The 23,971-nt window shown below is 40.0% G+C and overlaps 1 protein-coding gene and 3 long non-coding RNA genes across 4 annotated transcripts in view; 2 read left to right on the top strand and 2 right to left on the bottom strand.

The window, feature by feature from the left end:
• Nucleotides 1-2,354, top strand: part of emc2 (ER membrane protein complex subunit 2) — a 35,079-nt gene extending 32,725 nt beyond the window's left edge. The window contains exon 11 of the mRNA XM_004086631.5: nucleotides 1,894-2,354. Coding sequence (XP_004086679.1) covers nucleotides 1,894-1,980 — 87 coding nt within the window. The 3' untranslated portion in view covers nucleotides 1,981-2,354. The remainder of the gene's footprint in view (nucleotides 1-1,893) is intronic.
• Nucleotides 2,355-4,933: 2,579 nt separating this feature from the next.
• On the top strand, nucleotides 4,934-6,704 carry LOC144984441 (uncharacterized). Its single transcript, XR_013648114.1, has 2 exons — nucleotides 4,934-6,227; nucleotides 6,310-6,704. It is a non-coding gene; the product is annotated as an uncharacterized LOC144984441 (long non-coding RNA).
• Nucleotides 6,705-7,334: 630 nt separating this feature from the next.
• LOC144984442 (uncharacterized) lies at nucleotides 7,335-8,706 on the bottom strand. Its single transcript, XR_013648115.1, has 2 exons — nucleotides 7,683-8,706; nucleotides 7,335-7,576 (listed from the first exon to the last, which is right to left on the bottom strand). It is a non-coding gene; the product is annotated as an uncharacterized LOC144984442 (long non-coding RNA).
• A 1,472-nt stretch (nucleotides 8,707-10,178) lies between these two features.
• LOC144984424 (uncharacterized) lies at nucleotides 10,179-23,023 on the bottom strand. The gene is made up of 4 exons (XR_013648076.1): nucleotides 22,962-23,023; nucleotides 21,512-21,926; nucleotides 21,261-21,441; nucleotides 10,179-10,307 (listed from the first exon to the last, which is right to left on the bottom strand). It is a non-coding gene; the product is annotated as an uncharacterized LOC144984424 (long non-coding RNA).
• Between the last annotated feature and the right edge of the window lie 948 nt (nucleotides 23,024-23,971).

Consider the following 23,971-nt stretch of genomic DNA (forward strand, 5'->3'; position numbering starts at 1 on the left):
TTCATTGATGCCACAGTTGGACTCTTTTTGATCACTGCAAGGAAGAAAGAAGGGCTTTGGGGCTCGTAGGTGGAAAAGGTTTTCTAGAACAAAATGAATAGTTTCTGTGTGTCTTGTGTATTTAGAAGTTTGGTTTAGTAAGCCCTTTTTAAACTGCAGTGACATTTAGGGATGTTCTGATCAGGGTTTTTCAGCTCCAATCTACGTGTTAAAATGAATAAACAGATCCAGGTTCCTCTTTTATCATTTAAACAGTCCACTAGGTTGAAGTAGTTTGAATAATCAAGTATAACTAGTAAAAATAAGTAACTAAGAACTACTAAAAATGGTGATAATTAGTAGTGTGAGGAAGTTTGGTGACTGGAGCTTTAGTATCTTCAGAACTATTCAACATTTTTTATCTCATTTGATTCATATCTCCATTAAAAATTCTTAAGTATTGATGACTTTCTTTTAAAACTCTTGAATGAATATGATAAATATTCATGACTGGTTCATATCAGTGTAAGTTAGTTTTCTTTGCACTTTGGCAGCCGTCTCACTGCTGTGTCTCCACTTAGTGACTAAAAAAAGAGACCAAATCTTTTTATTTGGAAATGCCTTTGTAGCAGTGTTTGCTGTCAGTTTAAAATGTTGTTTTAATGAAATATTGAGCCCGAAGGTCCAAATATAGGAATATCTTGCTAACTTCACTGAACTGTTTTTTTGGGCCTCCTGCCCAAACTAGTGCCATACTCTGCTGCCCAAGAAATTGTTGCGATCTGTTAATGATGTGCAGATTTCTTTTAGAGTATTTATCTGCAATAATTGGCTTGAACAGCATAGTGCTGATCACAATAATATACAACATCCAAGTCTGAAACTGCGTGATTGGGCCGATTTCCGATCACATGATCAGATCAGGAGTTCCTTGGTGACATCACTGACACCAGTTTAAAGGCCCGTTCACACCGGGACCAATTTCGCCGGCGATTTTCGCCGACGTTTAACGCTTCGTGACTAAACAAAGGACACCAATGAGAGTGTGCACACCGACGCGAAAAAACGCCACGCGTCAAAGCGTCAAAAAAAATACGCCTCGGGTTCGTTTTTTTTTTTTGACGCCTCGCGTCGAAATCTATTCCACCAATGAGAATGGCGCTTTTGCACATGTGTCTGGAGCTTCTGAAGTTACAGTAAAACACAACTTTGGGGGCGCTCAAACACAAAACTGCCTTTCTGAGCACACATACCAGCGAAGAAGATAGACGCCAAGTAGCGTCTACACTGCCGCGAAGAAATAATGACGGACATTCTAAAATATCCCCGAACCAAGCACCAGTTGGAGCTACTGATGCTTGAAAGATTCATGTTTTCTTTGTATGACTCTGACAAGCGCGTAAATACTTGCTCTCTTCTTCTGAGTGAAAGGCGACTTTAAGAAGCGTAAAGTTGCGCAGCGCCACCTTGTGTACAGGAGTATTTCTGTTTTACATTAAGCGCCATCTAATGTCAGGGAATGAAATTGCATGTTCGCTCGGCTCATCGTCAGCGAAAATTGCCTGGGTGTGAACACAAAAAACGTGGCGAAAAACGCTGGCGAATAACGCCTGGCGAATATTCGTCCCGGTGTGTACGGGCCTTTAGGCAGCCACTCCCTGGCACTTTCAGCCCCCACACCAAGCCTCTATCAAAATCCACCTGAACCATGTTCAGGTCCACCTCACTTCAGTTCTTTGAGTTGTGCATGAGCACAGGTTGCTAAACTAAGTGTACCTTGAGGTTTGATGTACTAAGAGAAGATCCTGTTAGCCTGGTGGTTTTTTTATTATTGTTGTTTATTTGCCACAGAAATCAAATGAGATTTTGTTTGCCCCTCCCCCATATATCTCTCTCTGTTCTTCTCTGATGCAGCTTGCTGGCCGTGGGACCAAGGAGACTAAGTACTCTGTGAAGGCAGTGGAGGAGATGTTGGAGTCCATGCAGATCACCATGTCTTAGAAATGCAGAGGCATCATTTCTTCTTTCTCAAACGTGGCAGCTAGGTCTCAGTCATTTTAGTCATTCTTAGTTTTGTCCTGTTTTTAAAGAAAAGGCTAGTAACTTAATAACCTTTATGAACACAGAAAGCTACAGTAAAACAAGAAGTCTGTTGTGATTCAGTCCCAGATGGCAGTTTACCGTCTCCTCCATGTCATTTGCTGTTATTTGCCACTTATGCATTAATGCTAACACCGTCTGATTGAGAAAGAAGAAAACTGTACATTGAATGCTATTTATACAAAAACGATAAGTAGAGATGCTGCCTGTTTGCACTGACCTCTCCTGTCTGTGTCCTTCTGTAAATGAAACAAATTAAACTTTTTTAAAACCTTCCTCTGTGTTGGACTGAATCCTCTAAAGATCTGTTTTGTTTGGGTGGAACAGAGTCTATATGTTGTTTGTTTCCATTCACTGCCACATTTGAAATGTAATAACTCTGGAGAAGGAAGGGGCCACAGCAACAACAGCCATGAAAGCATGATAATGGCTGGAAAATCCCACATTTCAGTTCGCCTTACAACTGCAGCCTTCTGAAAACACCCCTGTCAATTCAGCACGGAGAGTCTCTGAGAATGTGCCAGCTGTCCCGTTGGAGTCTGGGAGCATTTATGGCAAAGACGGAACAAGGAACGGAGCAGCACCTCCAACTGCTTCTGACAGACACACGAGTTCATCTCCAGAAGGAACGGCTTTCTTCATTTATTAATGTCATTTTAAGATGAAAAAGCATCAAGAACAAATTGTGCACATTAACTGCTTTGAGTTGATGAATTTTCTTAGAACGGCTGAACTGGAATTACAGGGGGAAAGCTGTTTTCGAGCAGTTTTATGTTGCAGCTATCTTGTAAATACTGCTGTATTTATGAGCTCATTTATGAACTTGTAAACGAGGAATAAATGTGAGTCGCTGGCTGACACTTGTGTTCATTATTATGAGGAATTGGTTCTCAGTGGCTGTTCCTATGAGGCAATAGTGCCATCTGTAGTCAGGCTAAAGAATTGAAGACTATGGGAATGGGACGGCAGACAGGCATGCTCCAAGTTTAATCAGCAGACGATGTCTTGCAGCTATGACTTATGGATGAGAAAAAGTGACTTTTTATTATTTACAAGCCAAATTTGACTTCCATCCTTGTGTAGTCATAACCAAAACCCAAATTTGAGATGTCAGGGGGAAGAAATCTCCTAACTTCGCTAAACCAATAGCCCAGTTTAGTGTGTATTGTGCTTTCCTAGGCACTTTAACGTTGGGAGTTGGGTCATCTAGACCCACTAGACAGTGCTCTGAACCTTTTTTCTTCAATGATTTGTTCACTGGTGTCCATGGATTCCATGAAATCTTTCCACCTTTATGCACATTTGTCATGGTAGGGAGAACACATCAATGTAAGGGTGGGGTCATCTAAGATAGCACAAGGGTTATTACTGCCTTTAATCTTAGGTGACCCCACCCTTACATTGACATGTTCTCCCTACCATGACAAAGGTGGAAAGATTTCATGGAATCCATGGACACCAGTGAAGATCACAAATCATTGAAGAAAAAAGGTTCAGAGCACTGTCTAGTGGGTCTAGATGACCCAACTCCCAATGGTAAAGGGCCTAGGATAACACAAGGGTTAATCCAGGATTCCCAGGAAGATTAGCTCCTCCAGGATCTTTGCTTCTGCTTGGCTGCTGTGGAGAGTCCAGTTTGGAAGAACAGGATGAGCCCAGGGATCATGAGTGCTGCTGAGCTGTGCTAGATCAGCCAATATGTCGAAGACCGAGAGAAGGCCAGTAATTTACAATTTTTTCTAAATTTTGAAACAATTTCCTATGTTTTCTTATGCTGGGATGATTGTTTGGCTCTACATATTATGCTGCCATAATAAATATGCAATCTCAGATTGGAGCTGAAGGCTTTTTGTGTTGGACAGGTTTTACTATCACAAAAAGAGGTTATATAGCTTCGAGAAGAGAAACCAGGGTGTAGATTTGTATAAACCCCTTTTTTTGTATTATGTTTTATTTTTTGTTACATTTAGTGTGTGTGGGGAAGGAGAGGGGAAGAATGTGAGGGGGGGGGGGGGGTGGAAGAGAGTAAAAGGAAAAGAGGTGAGAAAATGGGGAACCCATGGGCCACCGACCACCCAACAGGCGCCCCGCCTCCGCGAGTCAGCCACGGCACCCGGCCCGAGCATCCCAGAGATCGCTGCGCACCCACAGCCACCCCCCATAACCTACCCTCTACAACCCTCCTCCCCCGCCATATTATCTAAGCCCCCCTCCCAAACCCCCGTAATGCCTTCCCCCCTCTGTGATGGGGAGGGAGAGCCCCAGAGGATCCCAGCGAGCCAGCCCCCAGGTCTGTCCCACCCATGCACTCTCGCACACATACTCACAATCTTCTGGTTACCCCCCATCCCCCCGCCGCCACGCATCAACAAAGTTTTTCTATCGGGTTTAGATCTGGAGACTGCCTAGGCCACTCCAGAATTTTGAAATCTTTCTTATGAAGCCACTCCTTCATTACCTGGGCAGCGTGTGTTTGGGATGGTTGTCATGCTGAAAGACCCAGCCATGTTTCATCTTCAATGCTGATGGAAAGAGGTTTCACTCAGAATCTGACCACACACGGCCCCATTCATTCTTTACTTTACACAGATCAGTCGTCCTGGTCCCTTTGCTGAAAAACAGCCCCAAAGCATGATGTTTCCACCCCCATGCTTTACAGTAGGTCTGGTGTTCTTTGAATGAAACTCAGCATTATTTCTCCTCCAAACACGATGAGTAGAGTTCTTACCAAAAAGTTATATTTTGGTTTCATCTGATATTCTCCCAATCCTCTTCTGGATCATCCAAATGCTCTCTAGCAGACTTTAGACGGGCCTGCACATGTACTGGCTTTAGCAGGGGGACATGGTACGGTGGCCCTGAAGTGCAAAGCATTCAACAAATCACTCGATACAAAAACATTTTTAAGATCACAACAACAATTAAAAAAAAAAAAAAAATTTAAAAAGCAGCATTACATTTTAGAAAACAAAACAAAATTTCACAAACCAAAACTTGAAAAACAAAAATGACAAAAAAAAAACATTTCAGAAAACAAAATTAATTTCCAGGAAAAAAAAGAAATATTAAAAAATGAAAACATTTCAGAAAAAAAAAAATTCCAGAAAAAAAATGAAATATTAAAAAATGAAAAACATTTCAGAAAAAAAAAAATTCCAGAAAAAAAAATGAAATATTAAAAATGAAAAACATTTCAGAAAAAAAATGAAATATTAAAAAATGAAAAACATTTCAGAACACAGAATGAATTTCCAGAAAACAAAACGAAATCTTCAAAAATGAAAAACATTTCCAAACCGGAAGAGGCAGGTACTATGGGACAACGCTGATTGGATGATGATTTTTGTCAATCATTTGAACTGAAAAGTATTTTAAATGAAGCGATGACGGATTTTATCGTCCAAACAACAATGTACTATAATAATCCACGTATTTCCCATTTATATATCAAATAAAAAATGCAGCAAACTGTTAATGAACTTTAAAATTATTTTTTTAACATTTCGCCTGACACACGGTCACCCGGAAGTAGTTTGTGAGCACTTTTACTTTGAACGCTGTGCGCTAATGTCTACGGCTGCGAGGTTCACGCTGTCAATCATCTTCAGGTAAGAATCAATTCTGTGATCTTTTCTTTTGTCAGTCACATGTCTCTAAGGATGTTAATTTTAGGATGTTAAAGTGCTGCTTTGAAAAGATAATTTCTTTTTATCTTGCGCATGCGCAAAAAGAACCCGATGGAGACGAACCGTCTTCACATGATAGCCGTTCCCGTTTTCGGTGACAACATGAGAGAAAAAGCTCCGAGCCAGCCTGATTCTGTGATTTATACAGTAATTACAGTAATTATATGGCATCAGTGTTGCTAAAAATCGACTTTAAGACTGAAATCAGTAAACAAGTTCTTATGGGAAATAATATTTAAGTGCATTGTATATTTTAGAACCATGCATATACACATATACTGAAACTTAAAAATGAACTTTAAAGTTTATAAAATACTTAATTGAATTAACATGTGATATTTCTGCAGGTGAAGTTTCTCAAAGCGAAGTTCCAGAAAGATTTGTGCTGCAGAAGAACAGATGGCAGCTCTACATGGGAATACAAAAAGACTAAAGTCATTCATATCATTGTGCAGTGTACAGGCAAGTCACCATGATTTATGTGAAATGTAATCAATAAATATTATTTAACCTTAATATCTAATTTTTTTTTTTTAAATTGCAGGTCCTTTAAAAAACGTCTTTAACCTGCTGCATAAGCCTGATTAGTTGTAAATGATGCAGTGGGGAGTGAAAAACGAAGCATAATTCCTGGCTTTAGTGTCGGGCTGATGATCTGGAAATCACATCTATGAGGAATCGCATCAAACACGTGTACAACTCCAAACAACTTAATGTTCCTTTAAGCAAAACTCCAGTTTAAAATGTTCATATTAGGCTTGCTTCATTTAGGAGTTTTTCCATGTTTACCATTTTAGGTTTTAAAGCTTTATTAACAAAGATGATGTTTGATTTTCAAAGCTGTTGTTTAGAAATGTTTTTTTGTCAATGAAAAAACTGAATGCTGATGTGAGGATTGTAATAATGGATATGAAAATAAACAAATTTGTTTCATAGCAATGCAGTATATTTATTGAAAACTTAACATGAATACGTTATTCAGTAACAGAAACAAAGAAACAGTTGTGGATTTTCCTTTATGGGCTTCTTCATGCAGTTGATCAAATGTTCCGTTTACATTCAGCATTTACTCAGCGTACCTGTCAGTCACATTTATTAGAGGAAAAAATGCATCTGGGAAAAGTCTGTTTGTGCTTAACAACTATATCAAAAAGAGTCATGTCAGGGAAGTTTTGTCCACATTGCTGCTCAGCATCACATCCAGAGGAAGATGCACAGGTAAGGGACCCCAGTTCCTGCTCATACATGCTTGCAGCTTCCTCTGCACTGGACTCCAGCTCCATTGAAATCCCTGACAGAAATAAATTAATAAATTAAAAATCCCTGACAGAAAAACATTAGCTGCCGTTCATCTTTCATTCAGGAAAAAGTTGAGTTCATCAAAATGAGGAGAAAATGGGTTAAACCAGAAATTCATTAGGGAGGGGTCAAAACACCAAACTCAGAATAAAATACATTATTTCAGTCTTATAAAAAATACATTCTAAAACAATTTGGTATTCCTCCTCTGCCTGAAAGACTAAAACGTTTTTTTTTAAAGAATCTTTTTAGACTACAGACTTTGCCACCTTTAGTTACACACCTGGACGTGTCTGATGATGTGCACATCCAGTCATTTACTGTCATGTTTCTGTGCACTGACACACTCTAAAGTCACAGATCTTAATAGTGTGAATAAGAAGCATTCATAAATGTTATTCTGAGACACAAACTGCTGCAGTTTACCTGACAGCTTTGCTGATTTATGCGGCTGGTACACCTGTCTGAGAATCCTGCCCACGTGACCCCCCCTCTCCAGCTGATGAGGTAACCTGTCATTAACGTATGACTGAAAGATCTTGGATCTGTCTGTAAACACCCACCTAGAAATCACGTTTAACGCTACATTTATTAGATCAAACAAATGTGCCTCCATACCTTATCTGTGGATGGCGGGACTGCATTTCCTGATGTGCGCCGTCTTAACACCCGTTTCTTCGCAGCTGCTGCTTTAGACAGAATCTTCTCACGACATTTTGAAACATTTGTAAACCTGGTTGGTGTTGATATTTCTGGGTGCGTCCTGTCATCACATCTGCTAAATATTCAAAGATTAACGTTTATGTTAACGTTTTACCGTCCCTTTCATTGTTTACCTGCAGAACGGACGTCATCCACACAAACTACTTCCGGGTGACCGTTCTGCTTCAGACGAAATATTCAAAAAATAATTTAAACCTTCATTATCTGTTTGCTGCATTTTTGATTTAATATGTAAATGGGAAATACGGGAATTATCATGGTACATTGTTGTTTGGACGATAAAATCCGTCGTCGCTTCATTTAAAATACTTTTCAGTTCAAATGATTGACAAACATCATCATCCAATCAGCGTTGTCCCATAGTACCTGCTTCTTCCGGTTTGGAAATGTTTTTCATTTTTGAAGATTTCGTTTTGTTTTCTGGAAATTCATTCTGTGTTCTGAAATGTTTTTCATTTTTTAATATTTCATTTTTTTCTGAAATGTTTTTCATTTTTTAATATTTCATTTTGTTTTTCTGAAATGTTTTCATTTTTTTTATTTCATTTTGTTTTCTGGAAATTAATTTTTTTTCTGAAATGTTTTCATTTTGTAATATTTCTTTTTTTTTCTGGAAATTAATTTTGTTTTCTGAAATCTTTTTTTCTTTTTTCTTTTTTATGTTTTGGTTTCTGAAATTTTGTTTTGTTTTCTAAAATGTAATACGCTTTTTAAATTGTTGCTGTGATCTTAAAAATGTTTTTGTATCGAGTGATTTGTTGAATGGTTTGCACTTCAGGGCCACCGTAACATGGTGACCCTGCAGGGTTTGAGTCCCCAGTGGCGTAGTGTGTTACTGATGGTGGCCTTTGTTCCTTTGGTCCCAACTCTATGCAGGTCATTCACTAGGTCCCCTTAGTGGGTCTGGGATTTTTGCCCACCGTTTTTGTGATAATTTTGACCCCACGGGGTGAGATCTTGGGAGGAGCCCCAGATGGAGGGAGATCATCAGTTGTCTGGTATGTTTTTTATAATTGCTCCCACAGTTGATTTCTTCACACCAAGCTGCTTACCTGTTGCAGATTCAGTCTTCCCAGCCTGCTGCAGGTCAACTATTTAGTTTCTGGTGTCCTTAGACAGCTCTTTGGTCTTGGCCATAGTGGAGTTTGGAGTGTGACTGTTTGAGGTTGTGGACAGGTGTCTTTCTATAGGCAACCAGTTCCAACAGGTGACATTAATACAGGTAACCAGTGGAGGACAGAGGATCCTCTACAGAAGAAGTGTTTTTCTCATTTTGTCTCTAAGAGTTGAGTTATACCTATGATGAAAATTAGAGACCACTCTCATCTCTTGGGAGAACTTGCTCAATTGGTGACTGACTAAATACTTTTTTGCCCCACTGTATATATGTTTGTTAAAGTCATATGTTGCGAGTCTTAGAATTGTACCGTACAAGCTTAAAAAAATTATATTTATCAAGTTTTTCTGTGTACTTGAGAAACAAATGTATACTAAGTACTTTGTTCTTGCTTCCATAGGATTTAAGAGGGTCAGTTCCAGCCTGTAGTGGATAACAATGAATCTCAGATGCTGTCATCATCATCAGAGATGTTTACCTCAATAAAGGCAGGACAGAACCTCTGAAATTCTGTAAGTAGTAGTAAACCGTGGACTACAAGAGCAAAAGTTGTCTTTTTAGAGGAGAAAGTTTGGTTTCAGACTGTGGAGAAGATACTGGATTGTCAACTGCAGAATCTCATCTCAACATTTTACTTGCTCGAGATTGGCTGTTTGCACTCTTCTCTGGATTGTCTAGGAGGATTGATGGAAGCTGATGCAGCATGTGGTCTTCTTTAGAAGTTTATGGCACAGTGGGGTCCTGGGCTTTAGGCCTCCACATGGCGGTCTTATGTGGACCACCCATCAATGCAGCTCTGTTTGCACCTGTTGTACACACTGACATAACCACGTGTGTACATAGCCAAAGGTGGAGCAACAACAGCCAATTAGGTCAGGTGAAATAATCTGCAATCTGTAAGTCTTGCAGTTTCCAATCTTGAACTATCCAAACACACCCAAGTCCCACCCTGTTTCAAAATGCCCTGCTCTCTCAAGCTTCTAGCAGCTGCACGTCAACTCCAACAGTACAGGTAAGAACTAACTGTTCCAAAAACTGAGATTAAAGCTTCAAGACAATATAAGAAGCTAAACTTTCTCCTGATTTAGTATTTACACAAAAAATATTTGGGGTTCATATATATATTTGGGTAATGTTGATTTACATTTTTTCTCCTGTCAAAACATGTATTTAGTGAAGCTGTAAGTAAGCAGAAAGACTCAGTTGCAATAAAACATTTTAATAATCAACTTTTTTTATAGTAAATATTGCTTGTAAAATATAGGAAAAATGATATGGTATATAGCTTATTCAGCATTTTTTTTAACATTCCTTAAGTGCCTAAAGCACTTTTAAGTCACAGTCCCATTTGCACACTCTTTCACACACAGATGGCAGCTCCACTGCTGGACACTGGCACCAACCTGTAATCACAAGGAGCATAGTTGGGTTCAGTGTCCTGCCCAAGGATACTTTGACATGTAGGAAGGTGGGAATAAGTCGACCTCCCTGCACTGGCCCACGGTTGTGATGACTTGACTTCCAAGATAACTAAACAGGGTATTTGGCCCCCTTGAACTTTTTAACCTTTTGCCACATTTCAGGCTGCAAACATAAAGATATAAAACAAATTTTTTGTGAAGAATCAACAAGTGCGACAAAATCACGAAGTGAAGTTGTATTTCAAACTTTTTTAACAAATAAAAAACTGAAAACTTGGGCGTGCCTTAAGTTAATACTTTGTAGTGCAACCTTTTACTGTGATTAGGGATTGTGTGTTCAGGGTGATGAGCTGTGTTGCTGTTACACCGAACAGAATGTTTTGGGTTTCATCTGACCAGAGCTCCTTCTTCCACATGTTTGGTGTGTCTCCCAGGTGGTTTGTGGTAAACCTTAAATGACACATTTTATGAAAATCTTTAAGAAATGGGATTCTTCTTGCCCCTCTTAAATAAAGGCCAGATTTGGGCAGTATACAACTGATTGTTGTTCTGTGGACAGACTCTCCAAAACTCAACTGTGGATCTCTGCAGGTCATCCAGAGTGATCCTGGGCCTCTTGGCTGCATCTCTCTTTTTTTTTTAATCCAAGTTTCTTTTTATTTGAGTATTCAGCAAGGTAAAATGGAACATAAGATCAACAAGATATTTCCTAAAAGTAGGGGGTTGTTTGTTTTTCCAGTGTAGGAGGATTAGCCTTCTGGCCAGAAGTATAGTGAAAGCGATAACACTCTTGGATTTACTAGGAAGCCGGAGAGAGAACTCTGATACACCAAATATCGCAATCGAGGCCTCAGGAGCAATGTGTGTCCCCAATGCATTAGAAAAAAGTTGAAAAATGTTGTGCCAGAAGGACCTCAGTGTCGGACAAAACCAAAACATATGTGACAGTGCCTGGTTCCATTTCACATCGATCACAATTAGCATTAACCCTTGTGCCATCCTAGGCACTTTTACATTGGGAGTTGGGTCATCTAGACCCACTAGACAGTGCTCTGAACCTTTTTTCTTCAATGATTTGTGATCTTCACTGGTGTCCATGGATAACATGAAATCTTTCCACCTTTATTCACCTTTGTCATGGTAGGGAGAACACGTCAATGGAAGGGGGGGGGGTCATCTAAGATAGCACAAGGGTTAAGGTCTGGTTTGATTTTAGCTAGCTTTACTTTGGACCAATGCAGTCTGTGAACCACCTTGAATTGTATCACCCTTTTGTCAGGAACTGGTGGTGGAGGACCCAAAATGCAGGAGACCAAGCTTGGTGACAGGAAATAAAACATTTAATAAACAAACTGAAACATGACAAAACTATGGGGAGAAACAAACCGGTAACAAAACAGAGCAGATGACCTGACAAGGATGAACAGAAACCAAGACACTTAAATAGGCTGAGGGCAATTAACTGAACTGAAGACAGCTGTGGATCATGAACCTGAAACTGGAGTGACTGACAAGAAGGAAACCAAAAACACGACCAAGAAAACCAAACTACTGAATCCTTACACTTTTGTCTTAAGCATATTGAGGATGAATAAATATTCTGAAGAGCAGTCTGCCATACATCCTCTGATAGATCTGTAGCCAAATCTTCTTGCCACTTTCTTTTTGGGATGAGTCAGTGGATCTGTGTTGGATGAGTTGATTGCTGTGTAGATTTTGCTGATGAGTCCTTTTGATTGTGGAATAAAGGTCAAGATGTTTTTAAGAAGTGAGTCTGGTGGTCGCGAGGGGAAATGGATGAGTGTGGTAAATAAAAAACTTCAAAGTTGAAGGTATCTGAAAAAGTGGACATCGGGAATTCGAAATTCCCTTTTAGTCTGAAATGATACAAATTGACCTTCCATGAACCGATCCTTCAGGGTTCTTGGACCATTAGCGGACCAATATGTAAAAGAGTTATCAGTTATAGAAGGGATAAACATAATATTTTTCACAACTGGGGCATATATCGACATATTATTGAGGCCCAGGCTTCTCCTAAATTGTGCCCAGATTTTAAATGAATGTTTAACTACTGAGTTCTGTGAAATTTTGTCTAGAGATTGTGACAGTGGTATTGTTGAACAAAGCAGAGAATGTTAAGCGGCAGATTGATATGATATTCATTCAAGATATAGCGTAACCATTTCAGATCCTTATGACTTGATGTCTCTAGCCAATAAAGCAATGTACGGATATTGGCAGCCCAGTAATAGTATTGGAAATTGGGAAGTGTCATTACCCCATAATCTTTGTGGTATTGTAAAATATTTTTGCGAATGCGGGCAGTCTTTTCATTCCATATAAACGATTAAATCAGTTTGTCTAGGTTAGAAAAGAATGTTTTTGTTCAAAATAAAGGTATCGACTGAAATAGATATAGAAACTCAGGTAGGATGTTCATTTTAACAACATTAATTGTGCCTCCCAAATAAATTGGTAAGGATTGCCAGCGTTGCAAGTCTTGTTTTACTCTATCTAACAATGGAATAAAGTTTGTTTTGTACATACAGTATGTTTATAATTGCTTGTGATCCAAATCCCTAGATACTTGAATTTATTCTGGCTTAATTTAAATGGTGTGGAATTTGAAACATCTTTTAGTGCAACAGGATTTATGGGCATCAGTTCACTGTTGTGCATATTTATTTTGTAACCTGATATTTTTCCAAACTCACACAAAAGTGTGAGTAACTGAGGAAGGCTGTGTAGTGGATCAGATGTATATAGTAATCTAAATCTGCCAAATCGGCCAACAGCGTACAAACCCCGGCCACGCGCGCAGCGGCTAAGTTAGCATCTTTCACACTTTGTGTGCAGAATCTCCTCTCTAAATACCTTTAATAGAATCATCACCTCGAAGAGTAATTACCAGAGGTTCAATGACCAAAAGCGAATAATAAAGGTTATAAAGGGCATCCTTGCCTTGTTCCAACTCCCAGCTTAACAAAAGGTGAAAGATTATTATTGGTACAAATTGCTGCGACTGAGGAAGAGTAGAGAATACGGATCCAGGAGATAAACCTTGGGCCAAAGCCAAATTTTTTAAGTGTATAAAAAAGGTAGTCCCACTCCACCCGATCGAATGCTTTCTCAGCATCGAGCGAGAGAACTATTTCCGGTATATCTGGTGGAGAGCGATGAAGAATATTTAAGAATCTTCGAACATTATGAAAAGAATGACGATCTTTGATAAACCCTGTTTGATCATCAGATACGATAGAGGGCAGAACAGTTTCCAAGCGATGTGCTAGTATCTTTGCAAAGATTTTACTATCTACATTCAATAACGAGACAGGCCGGTAAACACTACACTCTAAGTGACTTTTACCTTTTTTTATGTATTAAAGAGATAATAGTCTGGGGCCGGTTTAGCTCCTGCTGGTTTGCGGCACCTTCCGTCCGTGAAACCAGGGTTCGAATCCAGGCTGCTCCCTGTTCCCTTCTCTGCTGCTGTGCCAGTCCCAAGCCCGGTTGGATTGAGAGGGTTGCATCAGGAAGGGCATCCGGCGTAAAAAAAAACATTGCCAAGTTTACCATGCGACTCATCTTCGAGGGAGGGTTGTTTCACTGTGGCGACCCCTGATGGGAGAAGCCGAAAGTGAAAAAAGGAGATAATAGCCTGTCTCATAGTCTCTGGGAGAGAACCCGAGAGGGAGGAATCATCATGGACTGAAAGTAATATAGGGGATAAATCTTTTGCAAAGATTTTGAAAAATTCACTTGGGAAGCCATCAGATCCTGGTGGTTTTCCGCTTTGCATAGAATGTATGGCCTTCTGAATATCTTCTCTTTTAAAAGGTCTCTCCAGATTTTGAGATACTTCCTCATCTACTCTGGACAGATTAAGCTTGCTAAAAAACTTGTCAAAAAGTACTTGATCCTTCTTAGATTCGGAGGTGTATAACTGTGTATAATATGCATGAAACCTTTGATTAATCTCTAAAGGGTCAGTTAACTTCACATTCTGTTCAGTGTTGATGGCTATAACAGCCTGAGCCACTTGCTGATGACGAAGCTGATGGGCGAGTGTTTTACCTATCTTTTCTTCATGTTCATATGATTTATATTGACATTTATTTAAAAGATTTGCAATCTGGGACTTCCGGTTGTGACATGTAAGGAGAGGACGCATAGGAAGAGGCTCCCGGCTCATTTTTTCTTAACCCCTCTTTTAATACATTACACTGCGTAAACTTTGGTATATATTTAGTTGTGGTCGTATCAAGCTCTCTTGGTAAGAATGAACAGCTCTAAATCTGCCAAATCGGCCAACAGCGTACAAACCCCGGCCACGTGCGCAGCGGCTAAGTTAGCATCTTTCACAGCTAGCAACTCTCCGAGCACCACAGGAGCGTCTGAGACCACCCCGCCGCCCGTTGCAGCTGGTGCAGACATTATGGACCAACTAGCGGCTGAGTTCGCAAAACAGAGAACATCACTGAAGGAGGACATTGAAATGGCCATCAAACCAATACAATCCTCTCTGGATTCGCTACAGACAACTCTCCACTCCTTCAAGAGCCGTCTTACCTCCGTGGAGGGGGTTGCCGGCGATAACTTTGAGCGGCTCACAGTTGCGGAGTCTGCCATCAGAATGCTCCAGAATCACAACCAGGAGCTTTTGGATCGATGTGAAGACCTGGAAAACCGCTCACGGAGATCTAATCTCCGCATTCTGAACATCCCCGAAGGCAGCGAAAACAGCAAAGACCCCGTGAAGTTCATGTCGAATGTGCTGATGCAGCTGATGGGACCAGAAGTTTTCCCCGCGCCGCCTGAGCTTGAGAGAGCACACCGGACCCCGACCTCCAAACCCGGCCAAAGATCATCTCCTCGCACGTTCCTGGTCTGCTTTTCTAGGTTCCAGCAAAAAGAAGCTGCGCTACGCTGGGCCCGGAGTCATGAGCTGAAATACCAAGGTGCCACCATCAGAGTTTACCAGGATGTCAGCGCGGCGCTGGCTAAGAAGAGAGCTGCGTTTAACGGCGTCAAACGAGCACTGTACCAGAAGAACATCAAATTCCACCTGCTCTATCCGGCCCGGCTGCGAGTGATGTTCGACAACAACGTGCTGACTTTTGATTCGCCTGAGGAAGCGCAGAAATTTTACGACCAGAAATTTGAGCATGTTGACACTGGACTTCAGGTGTGAGTATTTATGCTATAAATCTTAAGCCAAAAACCACTATCTGACGTAACCACCGTCGTGCGTGGGGTCCCTTAGTTTATTCATGTGTATGCGTGTGTTTTATTTTACCATTATTATAATATTTGATTTTTCGTTCTTAAGTTTTTAATTTTTTTTTTTATTTTTTTAATTTTTTAAACATATTCAGCCTCAGGATCTGACGTTTAAACAGATGCCAAGATATGTTTAGTAGTTTACAATTTTGTATCTTAACTTTGTCTTTTTAATTTTTATTTTATTATTATTATTTTCTTGTTGTTTTTTTCCCCTTCCTTTAACTGATTAGTTAACACGTCAGTTATTTGCTAATGATTGCCTGAACTTTAGTGCTTATGTTCTATTTCAAAGAGCTGGGAGCCCTATGCATAACATAAGGAAATGTGCTACCAGAAGTTCGTAGGAAAAATAGTGTTTAGCCTGCAGCTTGCCTCATTGAGAAGGACAGGTATAGGCTTAGTTCTTAGGTTAGGTTTAAACAGGGTTTTGTTTAAGGGTGGGGAAGGGGACGTCATCACTCTTCTGCAGCATGGACTGCGTTTTTTCTTTGATAAAGTAATTAATAAGCTGTGCACCCTGGCTGTCACTTCTGGGTCTTTTTCTCCCTTATTTTTTATATGGTGAACAGTGCTGATGCAGGAGGAGCTGCTGTACGTTTCATCACTTGGAATGTAAAAGGTTTAAATGGACCTGTTAAACGAGCTAGGATATTTAATCACCTTAAACATTTGAAATGTGATATTGCCTTCCTGCAGGAAACTCACCTACTGGTTAAAGACCAAGTTAGACTTAAAAAAAGCTGGGTTGGTAATATATTTCATTCTAATCTTAATTCTAAAACCTGCGGAACAGTCATACTAATTCATAAAAAAATCCAGTTTGCTGAAACCACCATTATTCCAGACCCTCAAGGGCGGTTTGTGATTGTGTCTGGGCTCCTGTATCATAAGCCTGTGGTCTTGGTAAACATCTACGCCCCAAATTGGGATGATGAAAAATTTATGAGTAAGATAATGTCATTGATTCCTGACCTAAACTCACACCAGTTAATTTTTGGTGGAGACTTGAACTGTGTAATAAATCCAACACTTGATTGTTCAAATCCTAAATCAACAAACCTTTCCAAAAAAGCCAAAATCTTATCAAATTTTATGAACGAGATAGGATGTGTTGACCCTTGGCGTGTTTTGTATCCACAAAGTAAATCATATTCTTTCTTTTCTCCTGTACATCACTCATATAGTCGAATAGACTATTTTTACATTGACCAGAATCTTCTCCCATTTGTTTCAAAAGTTGAATACTCATCTATAATTGAATCTGACCACGCCCCTGTACTACTGGATCTTGTGTTTCCTTACTATAAATCAGAACGCCCCCCCTGGAAGTTTGACAGAAACCTCTTGGCTGAGGATAGCTTTTGCAAAATGATATCCCAAAGAATAGACGACTTCATAGAAACTAACCAAAAAGATGACATCTCCCCCTTCTATCCTCTGGGAAACATTAAAGGCTGTTATCAGAGGCGAAATTATCTCGTATTCAGCTAAAATAAAGAAAATGAGAAGGACCACACAAGAAGAGCTTATCAAATCTATATCTAAAGTGGATGCTCAGTATTCTGCCTCTCCCTCCCCTGAACTCTATAAAAAGAGACTAGACCTCCAAACAAAGTATAATTTGATAGCAACTGAAAAAACAGAACAGCTTCTGTTAAAATCACGGTGATATCTCTATGAACATGGCGACAAAGCTGGACGTTTCTTAGCACACCAACTGAAGTGTCGTTCAGCTGCTCAACTTATTCCCCAAATAACAAAAAAAGATGGCACACTGACTATTGACCCAGCAGAAATTAACGAAGCGTTTACTTCCTTTTACTCCGACCTGTATATGTCAGAAATGACAGAAGATTGCTCGGAGATGGAAATGTTTTTAAATAACTTAGAATCCCCTTTAGTAACAGAAATACACAGGACCAATGCTGAGCTTCCACTGGACCATAAAGAAATCACTAATGCAATACACTCAATGCAAAATGGTAAGGCTCCGGGCCCAGACGGGTACCCTATAGAGTTTTATAAAAAATTCTCAAACAGACTATCCCCAATACTACTTGATATGTTTAATGACTCTCTCTCCCGTGGCTCCCTCCCCCAGACATTAACTGAAGCATCAATTACCCTTCTCCTTAAACCAGGTAAAGATGGTAAAGACTGTGGCTCGTACCGACCCATCTCTCTCCTCAACTGTGATGCAAAGATCTTAGCTAAAGCCCTCTCTCTTCGTTTAGAATCCACAATACAGGATGTGATCTCTGATGATCAAACTGGTTTTATGCCGGGGCGCCACTTATTCAAAAATGTACGCCGACTTTTTAACATAATTTACTCTCCTGCCTCTGTAGCAGAGGCAGAAGTGGTAATTGCACTTGATGCAGAGAAAGCCTTTGATAGGGTGGAGTGGAGATATCTATTTGCATGTTTAAAGAAATTTGGTTATGGTCCCAACTTCATCTCCTGGATCAAGCTTTTGTATAAATCACCCAAAGCCTCCATAATTAGTAATAGCAAGCGGTAACAATATTTTCAGTTGTCACGGGGTACTCGCCAGGGTTGTCCTCTCAGCCCACTACTATTCGCTTTAGCTATAGAGCCCTTATCTATCACACTTAAAACTTTACCATCAATCAGTGGAATTCACAGGGGCTGGAAAGGAACATAGAGTATCTTTGTATGCAGATGATTTATTGTTATATTTGTCAGACCCCATTCTAAACGTCCCTCACATAATTTATGCTTTGAGGAAATTTGGGGCTTTCTCTGGGTACAAATTGAACTTAAGTAAAAGTGAATGTTATCCTGTTAATGATCTGGCTCTCCAAATACAAAATGGCGCCTTGCCATTTCAAATGTCCACAAATGGCTTTAAGTACTTGGGTATCACTATTACAAGAGATATGCAACATCTCCATCAAAAAAACTTCTGTCATTTATTAGAAAAGACCAAATTAGACCTAAAGAAGTGGAGGACTCTTCAACTATCCCTGGCAGGAAAGGTTACTTGTGTTAAAATGACTGTACTCCCCAAATTTCTTTACCTTTTTCAGTGCATCCCCCTCTACATCCCCAAAATATTTTTTAAATCTCTTGATAAGATTTTTGTCTCATTTCTGTGGGATGGAAGGAAACCTAGGATATGGCTTGAATTGCTACAGAGGTCTAAAAATCAAGGCGGTTTAGCCTTTCCCAACTTTCAGTACTATTACTGGGCTTCAAATGTAAAGAATATCTTACACTGGCTCCACAGTCCGAGTGTGGACTGGTGCCGTCTTGAAGCTGCATCATGCATCTCAACTTCCCTCCATGCTCTGGTCACCTCTGACTTGTCTCTCTCTGCCCTTAAATATACCGATAACCCAGTCATCATAAATACTCTTAAAATATGGTTTCAGTTCAGACGGAACTTTGACTGTGGGGATCTCCTGCATTTGAGTCCCATAAATATGACTCACTTGTTTCCCCATGCTAGACTGGATTCTGGTTTCATTCTCTGGAAACAGCAAGGTATTCATTTGTTCAAGACATGTACATAAACTCTGTTTTTGCTAGTTTTGATGATCTTTCAATTAAGTTTAATCTCCCCCGGTCTAGCCTATTCCGTTACTTCCAAATTCGCCACTTCCTTCAGCGTCATACCCCAGACTTTCCATATTTGCCATTATGCTCAGGTATAAAAGCACTTCTAGAAACTCCAGTACATCTTAGAAGATTCCAAAGCTAAACTAGCAAAGATCTATCCTAATGTAGAAGCCAGCTGTGATAGATGTCACCATACCCCTGCTGACTTAACACATATGTTCTGGCTGTGTCCATCTCTGACGTCCTACTGGTCTGTCATTTTTAAAACATTGTCACAAGCTCTCAAAATTGATCTTGAACCTAACGCAGCCATGGCTATATTCGGCATCACAGGTGGAAAACAAGCTATTCTAAGTAAACAAAATAAACATATCATTGCTTTTACAACACTACTTGCACGTAGAAGGATTTTACTTCATTGGAAGTCAAATAAACCACCCAAAGTGTCTCTATGGTTTAGTGACTTGTTACAATTTATGGAGCTAGAAAAGATTAAATACACTCTAAGGGGGTCCAGAGACAAATTTCTATCTGTGTGGGGGCCGATACTATCCTACTTTAATAAGCTCAAAACTGTCCCCGAGTAGCAGCTTCCGACAACTTTCCTGTTTGCTTGTGTTGTCACACTGAGCCTTAGTGGTGCACACCTGCTTATATCTCTTGACGTAATCACACTTTAAATATAATTTTTATTTTCTATTATCATATTTTTCATATTTATATATATATATATATTTTATTTTTTTAATTATTATCTTTATTTTTCTGACGTCTTTCATGTTCTGTGGGATGGGGTGGGAGTGGGGTTCAGCTATGTGTTTGTCTTGTTTACAAAAAAAAAAAAAAAAAAGAGAGCATTGTTTGTATAGTGCCTGACATGTGACCTTGTTTTGTACATGTTCTGTACTTTTGTTGCTCAATAAAAAAGAATTAAAAAAAAAAAAAGATTTGCAATCTGCTGTGTTGTCAACAAATTATATGCGATCTGAAGAAGGAGTTAGCTTGCATATCATCTAATTTCTTGGCTGCATCTCTGATCAATCCTCTCCTTGTTTGAGCTGAAAGTTTAGATGGACGGCCGGGTCTTTGTAGATCTGCAGTGGTCTGATGCTCCTTCCATTTCAATATCATCACTTCCACGGTGCTCTTTGGGATGTTTAAAGCTTGGGAAATCATTTCCATCCAAATCCAGCTTTAAACGTCTCCATAACAGAATCTGGGACCTGCCTGGTGTTCCTTGTTCTTCATGATGCTCTCTGTGCTTTGAACAGACCTCTGAGACGATCACAGAGCAGGAGCATTTATACAGAGACTTGATGACATGTAGGTGGATTCTATTTATCATCATTAGTCATTCAGGTCCACTTTGGATCATTCAGAGATCCTGCACTAAAAGGAAAGGGGCGGAATCATTTTGCACGCCAAATATTTCAGTTTTTTATTTGTTAACCAACTTCATGATTGTGCCCCACTTGTTGTTGATTCTTCACAAAAAATTACAGTTTTATATCTTTATGTTTTTTTTAGCCTGAAATGTGGCAAAAGGTTGAACAGTTCAAGGGGGCTGAATACTTTCACAAGGCACTGTATACTGGTTGGAGACAAAAACGAAACATTCCACCTAAACAAGTGTGTTCCATGAATGCAAGTTTGTGTGACATTTGTACATTTTCTCATCATTTGGTGTTTTAGTCTAGACGTGCCAGTCCATTACGAGTCTCACACATATGCATTTTCTCACCCGCAAAAAGTGAAAGGTTTTAAGGTGGCAGTTGGCAATGTGTTTGGGATCATTGTTATGCAGGAAGATCCAGCCACATTTCATCCAAAATTGTCTCACTGTTGTAAAATCGCTCTGCCCAAAAAACTCTCCATGCATGGCCTCATTCATCCTTTCCTTAATCAGTCATCCTGTCCCCTTTGTAGAAAATCAGCCCCAGCATGATGTTCTCTCCCCCATGCTCCATAGTGGGTATGATGCTCATGGGAAGCCGCTCAGCATTCTTCTCCTTCCATACATAGTGAGTGGTGTTTATAACAAAAAGTTCTATTTGGGTCTAATCTTACCACATGACCTCTCTTCACATTTGCTTCCAACTTAATTCTCCAGCTGCTTGCTTCTTTGTTCGTGAGCTCCCTGATGTGGTCTGTTGCTGATGTGTTGACACCTTGACAACCCTGCCTTCGATGGAAGTGGCTGCTTCTTTTGCTGTCTTCTGTGTCATGGATCACACTTCCTGCCAAAACCCTGCGGATCGAAGGTAAAAATGGTTAATCCCTATTTAAGGACCCTACACAGACCCTGCCTGTCTTCTTACCGCTTGGGTGGATTCCCTCCAGGCTTGTGCCTCTTAACTGGGAATCCATTGATTGTTGTCTCGAGCTCCTGGAAGGTCATGGTTCTCTTGCTTCTTGGCCAGCAGTACGTATATCCCTAATGCCTGAGATGTATTCTTCTTTTTGGGATTGGCAATTCCCACTTCTTCTGTAGTTCAGCCCTTAACTCCCCCAACTAACGTTTCTAATGCAGCTGACGTTTCTCCACAGATACATTCAATGTTCTTACAAGGCAGTGTCTGGTAAGCATTGCTGGGAAGTGCAATCCTTCAACAGGGGCCTGATCTGCTACACCAGGGGTGGGCAAACTTTTTGACTCGTGGGCCACAAAGGGTTCTAAAATTTGATAGAAGGGCCGGACCAGGAGTGGATGCGTGGCGGGATTTGGCAATCCACCTCCCCAGAGAAAGAAATATTATGGAATCTGAACAAAAACATGTTTCATCTCTGATTGAAAATGATTATGTATATTTTAAAACCAAACATTTTGGTGTTTTTATCTTAAATCTGTGACTTTGGTTCTCACTTTTAATGCCAGTTGCAGCAACGGCGTGATGTCATTCACGGAAAGAAGCAAACTTAGAAAAAATGATGCATTTATGAGCTGTTGGGTTTTCAAAATCCATTTTGTGTAGCCCTTTTAAAAAAACATTGGTTGGGAACTGGCACTTTATAATTAACTGCAATTAAATTTTCTTAGAAATGTGTAAAGCAAGACAAAGTGCAAAATGTTGTACCTCATTGGTTTTGTTGAAGTGTCAATCATTTCTTATACAATCGTATTATTGTGTTGGCAGCAAATATACATAAAAATAATACATTTAAACAAATGTGCCTCTGACGAGCCCAGGTGGCCTTGTAAGGGTCAAGTGGCATTGTAAGGGTCAGAAGATGCAACCCCCCGCACCACATTACCCCCTTTTCACCCACCCTCACTGACTGAGTGTCTGCTACACGCCCTCAACACTCCCCGTTTGTCTCTGCCCTCCTAAATTTGTTCAAGGAAAAGGAAACAACACTTCTGCTGTGTTTGTAGACTAAACCTGGTGGCGTGGTTGAGGAGGAATACTCGGACAAAAGTGTTCTTTCCCATATCGTCTGATACAAAAAAGCCACCAACCGAAAGTCCTGTGGACATGCCATAACAATTTCAAAACTTCCTTTGGATATTACCAACATGGTTTCATCAGCAGATTTTGACTTTTTTAGCCTCATCAGCGATTTTGGCCCTATTCATTTTTTTGACACTCCTTCGTGATGTCATGTTTTTTTATGGGCAGGGGTCATTTACTACGTCAAAAATTCATTTTCACCTGGTACCAGGTGCATACAAATTTGGATGCGTTTTTAACTATGTGGCTGGAGAAAACTTTTTACTCAAAAGTGCAGGAAGAAAGAAGAATTGTGAATACAGTACAATATGGTACTTACAGTTCAGGACCACTGTGGACCAGAATAAAGTCTGTCGTGATGACAATAACAGAGCAATCAAGAATAAACAAGTCACAGGTGCTTGACATTTCTGCTCTTTCTCTCCTTACCAGAGGGTGGAGACAAACATTTCATTGCACTTTTTTTGAAACAACATTTTTTAAACCGTTTAAAATTATTATTTCCTGGTGCGCAATGTTCTGTGGTGACATTTCTTTGCCAATGACAGAGAGTAGATAAAAGGAACCAATTTTTCAGCAAACTAATCCGTTACTTGCTGTTTCAGAGGAGGGAGGAATGGAAGAGCTAGAGATGAATGAGCAATGCTAAATCTCGGCCTTTCCAATCACGCAAGCAGGCCTAGGGATGAGATAATGTTCTGGCTTCAGACAGGGATGGCCTGACTCACTTCCTTTTTCTGGAAATGATGATGCAACAAAAGGGGAGAGTTGGACCAGCGCATATGGATCAGTCAAATAACACCTGACATGTAGAGGGGAGCGGGTACAAACATAAAGTAATCTGAAGGACTTCCAAGCCTTCGTTCAGTTTCAATAACTTTGAATAATAAGAAGTGCACACAGCAAGAAAATGCAAATCTATTTGCACAAGTTGCACACATTTAGATTTTTCTTTTTCTTTTTTTTTTTACTTGTCCTGTCCAACAGCTTTTAGACTTTATTTTCACATTCACAACTTTATTCAAAACTATGTCTCACTTTGTTTAATTTGCTGGAAGAGTTGCACAGATTTGATTAAAGTTCATCCTACTCAGTAGTGATAGGCCCTACCACACTTTTAAGTTTCTATTTGATACTGATTACTTTTTACAAACATGGATGGGGGTCTGACTTGGCTTGGGGGTGGTCTTTTTGCTTGTGCTAGGAGGGCTGCCATTTGCACACGTGAGGCTTCTTCTGGCTCTAGGACGGGGTGGAGCAGCCCTCTTAGGGGCCGCGGTTGCTCTGGGCAGCACCTAGCAGGGCTGCTGGATGTGGGGGAGACAGGTA

Source organism: Oryzias latipes, chromosome 16 (genome assembly GCF_053564925.1).
Source record: "Oryzias latipes strain Hd-rR chromosome 16, Olatipes_Hd-rR_3.1".
NCBI classification, from domain to species: Eukaryota; Metazoa; Chordata; class Actinopteri; order Beloniformes; family Adrianichthyidae; genus Oryzias; species Oryzias latipes.